Source organism: Meleagris gallopavo, chromosome 12 (genome assembly GCF_000146605.3).
Source record: "Meleagris gallopavo isolate NT-WF06-2002-E0010 breed Aviagen turkey brand Nicholas breeding stock chromosome 12, Turkey_5.1, whole genome shotgun sequence".
Lineage (NCBI taxonomy): Eukaryota > Metazoa > Chordata > Aves > Galliformes > Phasianidae > Meleagris > Meleagris gallopavo.
This window is the reverse complement of record NC_015022.2, coordinates 19,347,644-19,357,103: the sequence shown is the minus strand read 5'-3', so window position 1 is coordinate 19,357,103 and position 9,460 is coordinate 19,347,644. Positions and strand designations below refer to the sequence as shown.

The following is a 9,460-nucleotide window of genomic DNA, read 5'->3' as shown; positions in this document are numbered from 1 at the left end:
CGCCAGCAGCCGGAAATGACCTCGACGCTGAGCGTCACTTCCGGCCGCTTGAGACGGATCGGGGCGCTTTCACTTCCGGTGCGCCGGCGGAAGGGGGAGTTGCAGTTCCGGGGGAGCGGGTGATTGGTGTTGTGAGCGGCTGCTGCTCGGCTCGTTCCGTGTCTCGCCGCCACCATGTCAGCCCCCAGCGCTCTCGTGAAGCAGCCGCCCATCCAGTCCACGGCGGGCGCCGTGCCCGTCCGCAATGAGAAGGGTGAGTGGGGGGACGCCGGGAGAAGCGGGGGGGGCCTGGCACGGCGGCCTTGTGAGCACGGCCCGGTGACGGCCTGCTGCCCACCCGCCCGCAGGCGAGCTGTCTATGGAGAAGGTAAAGGTGAAACGGTATGTGTCGGGAAAGCGGCCCGACTACGCGCCCATGGAGTCCTCGGAGGAGGAGGACGAGGAGTTCCAGTTCATCAAGAAGGCGAAGGAGCAGGAGGTGGAGCCCGAAGAGCAGGAGGAGGAGGTCGCCAACGACCCTCGGTTGCGGCGACTGCAGAACCGCATCACTGAGGACGTGGAGGAGCGGTGAGTGCTGATATCTGGGGGCCGTGCTCTTCCTCTTGTTCCCCTAGCTTTACCTTTCTGGATTCAGGGAAGGTGCACACAAGGAGCGTGTCTTTTCTTCATGTGCTTTGTGGTCACAGGTCTTACTACAGTCTCATTAAAAACAGATCACAAAAATTTCTCTTCTTGTATTCTCCTTGTGTTCAGAGCATCATAGTTGAATGGACGTTTGTTTCAGGCTGGCAAGGCACCGCAAAATTGTGGAGCCTGAAGTGGTTGGAGAGAGTGATTCTGAGGTAGAAGGTGAAGCATGGCGTGTGGAGCGAGAGGACACTAGTGAAGAGGAAGAAGAAGAGATTGATGATGAGGTATGTTTGTATTGCTGGACAGATGCAGCCTAAGGAAGTCCCCTTAGCCCATATCTAGAATTGACTTTTGCAGAAACCTGTGAACATTGGTGGGACTGGGTGAATGTTGGGACCTCAGTCACGGCCAGCTGTGGTGTGACCCCAGCTTGTGGGTTATGGGGCACCGGAGAGGTCACCTGCATGCTGAGGTGTGGGCTCATTACCAGTGAGCTCAACATCATGCTTTCTGTATGGAAAAAAGAAGGAAGCAGTAGTGGGGCTGGTTGGCTGAGCCTGTGTTTGATGTGTCTCCACTAGGAGATTGAGCGTCGGCGTGGGATGATGCGTCAGAGAGCACAGGAGAGGAAAACTGAGGAGCTAGAAGTGATGGAGCTGGAAGATGAGGGCAGATCTGGAGAAGAATCTGAGTCAGAGTCTGAGTACGAGGAGTACACAGACAGCGAGGATGAAATGGAGCCACGTCTCAAACCTGTCTTCATCCGCAAGTAGGTGACACAGCTGCATGGGCCAGGTACTGCACAGGAGTCACTGCTCCAGCTCCTGTGTCAGGGATGGGCAGTGACTGACCTGGCAGGACACGGCTCTGAGTGGCAGCAGAGTTCCAACTGGGGACTTTGGGCAGGTGCAGCACAACAGGAACCAGGCAGTGTGCTCCAACATGTTCCACAGCCGGTGGCAGGGTCTCCCAATCACCTCTGTGCATGTTTGGGGATTGAGTATGGTGGCTCTTGCATGGGCAACATCAGAGAGGAGAGAACCTTGGTACTTGGCCCTGCCATGTGGGGCATAAAGGCAAAAGAGGCTGCAGTGTGGTAGCAGAAGTCTGCAATGGCTTGTTGAAAGGCTGAAAGCTTTTGTGGTCCCTGCTCACAGGAAGGATCGGATCACAGTTCAGGAGCGAGAAGCAGAAGCCTTGAAGCAGAAGGAGCTAGAACAGGAGGCAAAGAGATTAGCAGAGGAGAGGCGCAAGTACACACTCAAGGTAGAGTGGGGCAGGCTGGGGAATGCTGCTGGGACAGCTGCTGCAGTGAGCTGAGCTTGGTCTGGGCTTCAGATCGTGGAAGAGGAAGCGAAGAAGGAGCTGGAGGAGAATAAGCGCTCGTTGGCAGCACTTGATGCTCTTGATACAGATGATGAGAATGATGAGGAGGAATATGAGGCTTGGAAAGTACGTGAGCTGAAGCGCATCAAACGGGATCGTGAAGAACGAGAAGCGTAAGTACTGTCTGCTAAAGGTAGGAGAGTCTCTGCAGTCCCAGGTGCTGCAGGACAGTGGACAGTTGAGGCGTCTCTTTCTCAGGCTTTGTTTTGGTTGCATCAGAAACCTTTATTGAGAAACCACCCTTGAGGTGCTTTACTCCATTACAGAGTCAGTAGGCATATTCCCTCAGAAAGTCCTGGGTGGTAGCAGCTATTCCATCCTGGGAGGGCACTGTGGGATGCAGGGGCTCAGGGTTTCTCTCTTGCCCAGCATGGAGAAGGAGAAGGCAGAGATCGAGCGGATGCGGAACCTGACAGAGGAGGAGCGCCGTGCTGAGCTGCGAGCCAACGGCAAGGTCATCACCAACAAGGCAGTGAAGGGCAAATACAAGTTTCTGCAGAAGTACTACCACCGTGGGGCCTTCTTCATGGTGAGTGCTGCTGACGGGCCTGGGGCTGTGTGGGACCACATGCCTGCTTTGGGGGAGTTTTCCTTAGTGGTATCCAGATAAGGGCTGGCCCTTGGCAGCCACTGTGCTGCTGAAGCGACTGCAGTGATCTGAGATGCCTGTCAGGTCTGGCAGGCAGGGGAGTAAAGACATGAGTGCAGTTTGTCAGGGACTTGCTGCAAGGAGCAGCAGTTCCAGAGCAGTTGGTTCTTGGTAGCTCTTCTCCGCTTGTCTGCTGCTGACACTTGCTGGAAACTTGCAAGTCAAGCAGGTGTGTCTTTCCTCTGCAGGATGAAGATGAGGAGGTGTACAAGCGGGACTTCAGCGCCCCTACCCTTGAGGACCACTTTAACAAAACTATCCTGCCCAAAGTCATGCAGGTAGGCATGTGGCAGGTCTGTGTGCCGCCCCAGCTCCGGCAGTGCTGCTCAGCTGGGGCTCATGCATGCCAAAGGAAGGAGCAGTGACATGACAGGGTCTCCACATCTTACCCAAATGGATGCTCACAAATCCTTCCTGCCTCCCAGGTCAAGAACTTCGGGCGCTCAGGACGGACGAAGTACACGCACTTGGTAGACCAGGATACCACCTCATTTGACTCTGCCTGGGGCCAAGAAAGTGCACAAAACACTAAATTCTTCAAGCAGAAAGCAGCAGGTGTGAGGGATGTCTTTGAGAGACCCTCAGCCAAGAAGCGGAAGACCACTTAAGGGAGCACACAGGAGGGCATCCTGTGGCTGCCTACTGGGCAGAGAGGCAATGCTTTGTCAGCTGCCCAAGAGCCTGGGCAGGAACAGCAGGGACAGAACACCGCACCAGGACTCATGCCACAATAAGCTGTTCCTCTGTGCCCCTGCACTACGTCCTCCCTGTTGATTTGGTGGCATGACTCATGACCTGCACTTCAGAGACTCAGCAGACTCCATCACTGGCTCTTGTGAAAGATGACTTCCAGTCACGCTGAGCAGCCTCATGGTCATGTCACCATCCCACCTGCCTGCAAAAGCTTCAGCAGCACCAGATCAGCTGTACAGACGCACAGCACCCCCTGCTCCAGCATCCCCACTTCAGAGGAAGTAGCAGACACTTATCCCTGTCTGGCCCATACTATCTCTCTATTCCTCCTACCTTTCCCCATTATCATTTTGGATCTTCCTTTGGTTGGGAACAGTTGTGGCACTGTCTCCTAATCCTGTTTCTGCAAGGCTTGGCTTTTCTACCTGTACAGGGGGATGGGATTGTTTTGATTAAAGCAATTGTTTTCTTACAAATTCTGGTACTGGTGTCTGTGGCAGAGCAGGGCAGGCACTCAGCCACCCTGCTCTGGCCAAGTACTTCCCCTCACCTCAACAGAGCAGCAACCCCCCAGTATTAGCAACAATAGGCTTGACAAAGGTAAACTCCCAAGGGTGACACATCACTGAAAAATCAGGGTTCTTGCCCACACTCAAGAGGTGGGCGTGTTTAGCAGCTCGTTTCCAGCTGGTCTGCCCAGCCTCCTGCAGTGGGGACCAAAAGACCAGTAGCCTGACAACCCAGGAAAAACCTGCGCAAGCTCAGTGATGTGCAGGCAGGGACCAGCAGTCATCCTCTAATTGAAGGAAACCTGGTTTTCACCACCCTGATACCACACATTGTCCCCACATTATCCCCATCACCAGGTGCCCTCTGGGATCTGCCCAGCAGGGGAAATGCTCAGTGCTGCATGAACCACAGGGACAGCCTGTTCCCACTGGTGCCTTTATTCAATAAGTTAACATACATCATCTCCAGCCAAGGTCACGTTGCTGTTCTCAGAACAAGGGAGCACAGAGCCAGTGCAGCTTCACAGCCCACGCTCAGTTGGTGAGGGTGATCAGTGCTTCCACCACGTTGCCCATGTGCTCCCGTAGACTACGCTCTGCAGCTGCCCGTGAGATCTCCATCTCATTCATCTGCAGGAGAACAGCCACAGCTCAGTACAGCAGACACGAAAACACCCTGCAAGCCAGGGTGGAAGGGGGAGGCTCAGCTCAGCGGGGGACACCCCGCTGTGCACCTCTGTGCCATGGCCGTTTGCCAGAGTGGTTCCAGGCACCGGCTGCCCCTGGGATGTGCTGGCACCAACTCAGCTTCCTGCCCTTACTTACAATCAGCTCCAGGTCTTCTTTTTTGATGGTGACTTTGGCCAATTCCTTCTCCCTGTAACCAGAGGCAGAACCAACCACCGGTGAGGGGCAGCTCCATTCAACCCCAAACCACAGCAGAAGTGACTCCATGGAGGAGCACCGCATACACCCCCCGGACCTCCACCCACGGCAGATGTGCTGTGGCTGCGGAGGGGCAGCAGGAAGCCGAGGCCGAGCCCAGAGCCGGGCGGGTGCAGGCCGCGAGGCCGCGTCTGGAGCCACGTGCGGGGAGCGCGGTTACCTCTCCTGCTTCGCCTTCTGCTCGCGGGACCGCCGGTCTCCAATCACCGACATGGCCTGATAGAACGAGCACAGTCACCTCGGTGCGCCGAACCCGGCGCGTTCCCGAGCAGCCCTCCCCGAGCAGCGCCCGGCCCGCACCGTCTCCAAGTTGGAGCTCTGGATCTCCTTCTCCTCCGCGTAGTCCGTCACCCTTTCCAGGTCCGCCGCTCCGCTATCATGTTCCGCGGCTTCTCGGCCGCCCTTCCTCCCGCCCCATCGCTGCCTCCACCGGAACCGTTAGGCTCAGTCTCCAACTCCAGCTCCACGTCTCCTTCTGCCGCCATTACACCGCCTCCGCGCCTCACTTCCGGCGGAACCAGCGAGAGCGGGGGGCTGCGCGGGCTAGAGCGGCAACCCCTGCGCCCGTGAGGAGGACAGAGCGCCCCGCTGCGGTCACCCGGGCCTCCGCGCGGCCCCCCGGGCCTTGTATTCCCTCAGCCCCCACCAGGAGCCCCAGCATCCCCGCACCGCCTCAGCTCCCCTCGGCTGGGGCTCCACGCTTCGCCCTGCCCCGTGCAAGGCGGCAGCGCCCGTGGCCGGGGGGATGACCCGTGTCAGCCTCTCCGCAGCGAGCAGATGGCGGGGCGGGTCAAACCGACAATCCCCTTAATCCCATCAAGGCCCGGCCGAGACAGGAGGGGTCATGGCGGGCACCAGGGTGCGCGGCCTCCTGCATTCACTCCTGGGCCAGGTGGGAGCTGGGGGCCGGGGGCGCTGGGGGCGCTGGGGCGGGGGGTTCGCTTTGGTGCTGACCGCGTTCCCTCCAGCTGTGCTGTGGCTGCGGCCCTGGCAGAGGGCTGCGCGCCTCCACGGGCACCCGCATCCTCTACACCCTCCTGCACGTCCTGGCCTCTGCCGTGTGCTGCCTCATGCTGTCCCGCACTGTGGCTCAGGCTGTCAAGGAGAAGGTGAGCAGAGGAGCGGCAAGGGATGCGGGCTGCTGGGGCCGCTGGGCGGGTGGACGGGTGCCCTGGAGGTGCTGGCACACCCCCACCCCAGCCCCTCGCTGCTGTGCCCACAGATGCCGTTCTCGGGGGTCCTGTGCCGACAGCTGCCCGGTGGCACGGACTGCACGCAGCTCGTGGGCTCCTCGGCCGTCTATCGGGTCTGCTTCGGCACCGCCTGCTTCCACCTGGCGCAGGCCGCCCTGCTCCTCAATGTGCGCTCCAGCGCTGACTGCCGCGCTCAGCTCCACAACGGGTGCGGGCTGGGATGGGGCTGGGAGCTGCGTGCGCTCTGGGGGTTGCCGGGTGTCACAGAGCTGTGTCTCCCTGACACCTGCTGCCCTGCAGGTTCTGGTTCCTGAAGCTGCTCGTGCTGGTGGGGCTCTGCACCGCCAGCTTCTTCCTCCCTGAGGACAGCTTCATCCAAGGTGTGACCCCCACCCAGCCAGGGCCGGTGCCCACCCGTGGTCCCATGGCCCCAGCTTCTTGCTAGCGTCATCACTGCCCTTTCCCCCTGCAGCATGGCACTATACAGGTGTCTGCGGTGGCTTTGCCTTCATCCTCATCCAGCTGGTGCTGATCACCGCCTTTGCGCACACCTGGAACAAGAACTGGTGAGTGCCAGGATGGTGGGTGGGTGCCTGCGTGCTGCTGGCTCTCACCACTTTCCCATCAGGCTGACGGGTGCAGCGCAGGACAAGCGCTGGTACCTGGCTGTGCTGCTGGCCACCACTGCCTTCTACACCCTTGCCTCTGCTGCCTTCTCCTTCCTCTACAAGTACTACACCCACCCAGCCGCCTGCCAGCTCAACAAGGCACTGCTCACTGTCAACGGCAGCCTCTGCGGCATCATGTCCTTCATCTCCATCACACCCTGTGTGCGGCTCAGTGAGTACCACATAGCCTGGCATGGCATGGCACAGCATGTCACAGTGCATTGCAGGGCTGGCTGCATCTTGGGGTCAGGAGGGTGGCTGTAGGCTCCCAGCTCAGCAGAAGCCATGGGCACCTAGGGAGCATGGAGCTCCCTAAGGCTCCCTCTGGCCCCGAGTTGTGTCCTGGTGCAGGGCTGTGGGCATGGGATCTGCTGACGGGGATGCCTGGAACCCACACAGAGCCTCTGACCCCTCTCCTTGCAGAGCAGCCGCGGTCAGGACTGCTACAGTCCTCAATCATCAGCTGCTACGTGATGTACCTCACTTTCTCTGCATTGTCCAGCCGTCCCCCAGAGAGAGGTGAGTGTTCCCACTGCCACAGGCAGTGCTGCTGAAGTGTGAGCCCGCTCTCACCTCAGCCTCCTTGCAGTGCTCTACAAGGGGCAGAACCTCACCGTCTGCTTCCCGGGCATCCAGCAGGATGAGCTGCAAACAGAAGACACCACAGTTGCCATCCTGGGGGCTGCCATCATGTATGCCTGCGTGCTCTTCGCATGGTGCGTGTGCCCACAGCGTGGGGGGCAAGGGTAGTTGGCTTGTCACAGCGCTGGCCCTTTCTGGGCACAGCCTTTCTTGCAGGCACCCCATGGGGACTGTGTCCCTAGCCCATGGCATGAACAGCAGAGCTGGGGATGTGCCCAATGGCATGTGTAGGTGGGCAGCCCGATGTCCCCAAGCCCAGCACAGCAGATCTGGTGCTGCTGTGATGATCCCAGGTGCCAGATCCAAGGGTGGGCAGGGGCCTGGCATAGATCCTTGTGTTACAGTTTTCTGTGTCTCTCTCATGCACAGTAACGAAGCCTCCTATCTTGCTGAGGTCTTTGGGCCCCTCTGGATGGTCAAAGTCTACAGCTTTGAGTTTAAAGTGAGTACCCCCATCTGTGGCCCCTCCTGCCACAGACACCCAGAGCAGCACCCAAGTCCTCCTGAGCTCCAGGTCCAGCCCAGGGCCAGGGTTTGTCCAGCCAAGCTAGGGACTTTCCTGTGCACACTCCATCTATGCTACCCCCCTGCAGCCAGACAGCCCTGGCTCAGTTCAGATGCTGTGGTGCTGCCCAAGCAGAGGCCGTAGTGGGGATGAGTGTCATAGGTCACTGCCTTATCTCCTTTCACCAACTTGTTTCCCTCTCTCTCTCTGCAGAAACCCTCTTGCTGCTTCTGCTGCCCAGAGAAGATGGAGGAGGAGCTGAGAGGTGAGTACAGGATGGGTCAGGGGGAGGCTGTAGTGACACACGGCCTTGGGTACCTGTGTCAGATGCCAGAGGTGTTGATGAGGACAGTGTGCAAGAGCTGCCATCATCCTGCACTCCCTCAGGTGCTGCTCAGGAACAGACATGTGAGCAAGAGGAGGAGCCTGCTGGAGGACAATGTGTTTTCCAGGATGAGCGAGACCGTGTGGTCTACAGCTACTCAGCCTTCCACTTTGTCTTCTTCCTCGCCTCGCTTTATGTCATGATGACGCTCACCAACTGGTTCAGGTAGGGCCTATGCTGCTGGCCACCCCATTGCCCTTGTTCTGTTTCCCTATTGCTTATGTAGCACCCACCGCAGGATGCCCCTGCTCTGTCACCCAGCCAGGTCTGACCTGCTCCGTGTGTGGCTGCAGCCACCAGGTGCTTGTCACCAGAGCAGACCAATGTCTCTGACCTGGCCATGTGCTGGATAACCCTGCGCTCACAGGCCTGCACAGCCTCTGCCAAAAGCAGCTGGTGCTGCCGCAGGACGGGCTAAGGTTGATGGGGTTGGGGTCCCCAGAGCAGGCAGGACACGGCCAAAGACATGCAGCTGCTGGGGCTGGGGGAACCTGCCAGCTGCAGGTGATGCTGCATCCCACACATAACCAATATCTCCCTGGTATCAGTGGCTGCCCTCTCCTTGCAGCTACGAGAGCGCAGTGCTGGAGACCACCTTCACACATGGCAGCTGGTCGACGTTCTGGGTGAAGGTGGCCTCGTGCTGGGCCTGCGTCCTGCTCTACCTGTGGCTGCTGCTGAGCCCTCTCTGCCTCCGTGGCTCCCCACAGCACCGGCAGAACAGCCCAGCCCTGCGCGTCGTGCGGCGGCGACGTGCCCCACACCGCATCGGTGTCTCCACATAGTCCCTGCTGGGATGGACTGTGCTTGGCCCCGTGCATGGCCCTCGCCGTGCCGTGTGCCTGGGTCCTGGCTTCACTGGTCCCCTCAACTGCTCCTCACCCCATGGCTGAGGAAAAGATGTCATCTGAGCACAGGAGGAGGAACTAGGATGTGGAAGCTCTGCTGCACCGGCTCCAGGGACACGTCCCGCACTGAGCTGGAGCCATCGAGGGGCCATCCCGAGCCTGCCCAGATGGCAGGCGCTCAGCTTCAGCTGCTGCTGCAGGCAGCTCCTGCCTGTTTGCCACCCCTCTGTCATGGCCCAAGGCCGGCGGGGAGCAGCGCTCTGGTCCCTCTGCTGTATGTCAGCTCACCTACCTGGCAGCGTGGGTATTGTAAATAGCTCCGTAAATACGTTTTTTAACATAAATCGCTGACCTGACTCTGTGCCGCCTGCTCCACACGCGTGCAGCAGCCGTGGGACTGCGCACGG

The 9,460-nt window shown here is 59.2% G+C and overlaps 4 protein-coding genes across 4 annotated transcripts in view; 3 read left to right on the top strand and 1 right to left on the bottom strand.

The window, feature by feature from the left end:
- LOC104912904 (ras and EF-hand domain-containing protein-like) overlaps nucleotides 1-123 on the top strand; it is a 1,956-nt gene extending 1,833 nt beyond the window's left edge. The window contains exon 6 of the mRNA XM_031555235.1: nucleotides 10-123. Within this exon, the coding sequence (XP_031411095.1) occupies nucleotides 10-123 (114 nt within the window). The remainder of the gene's footprint in view (nucleotides 1-9) is intronic.
- MFAP1 (microfibril associated protein 1) lies at nucleotides 92-3,834 on the top strand. Its single transcript, XM_003209605.4, has 9 exons — nucleotides 92-253; nucleotides 348-567; nucleotides 785-914; nucleotides 1,212-1,399; nucleotides 1,788-1,896; nucleotides 1,969-2,129; nucleotides 2,386-2,545; nucleotides 2,854-2,943; nucleotides 3,091-3,834. The coding sequence occupies exons 1-9, from the start codon at nucleotides 175-177 to the stop codon at nucleotides 3,271-3,273; spliced, it is 1,320 nt and encodes a 439-aa protein (XP_003209653.1). The 5' UTR covers nucleotides 92-174; the 3' UTR covers nucleotides 3,274-3,834.
- A 450-nt stretch (nucleotides 3,835-4,284) lies between these two features.
- Nucleotides 4,285-5,342, bottom strand: HYPK (huntingtin interacting protein K). The gene is given in 5 exon segments (XM_010717682.3): nucleotides 4,285-4,497; nucleotides 4,693-4,744; nucleotides 4,973-5,028; nucleotides 5,113-5,195; nucleotides 5,198-5,342. Coding segments are annotated over 5 exon segments (387 nt in total). The 5' UTR covers nucleotides 5,298-5,342; the 3' UTR covers nucleotides 4,285-4,401.
- A 90-nt stretch (nucleotides 5,343-5,432) lies between these two features.
- Nucleotides 5,433-9,454, top strand: SERINC4 (serine incorporator 4). The gene is given in 12 exon segments (XM_031555384.1): nucleotides 5,433-5,704; nucleotides 5,781-5,921; nucleotides 6,035-6,213; nucleotides 6,306-6,385; nucleotides 6,478-6,571; nucleotides 6,634-6,845; nucleotides 7,097-7,192; nucleotides 7,263-7,389; nucleotides 7,685-7,757; nucleotides 8,034-8,100; nucleotides 8,103-8,370; nucleotides 8,774-9,454. Coding segments are annotated over 12 exon segments (1,602 nt in total). The 5' UTR covers nucleotides 5,433-5,656; the 3' UTR covers nucleotides 8,991-9,454.
- The last annotated feature ends 6 nt before the right edge of the window (nucleotides 9,455-9,460 follow it).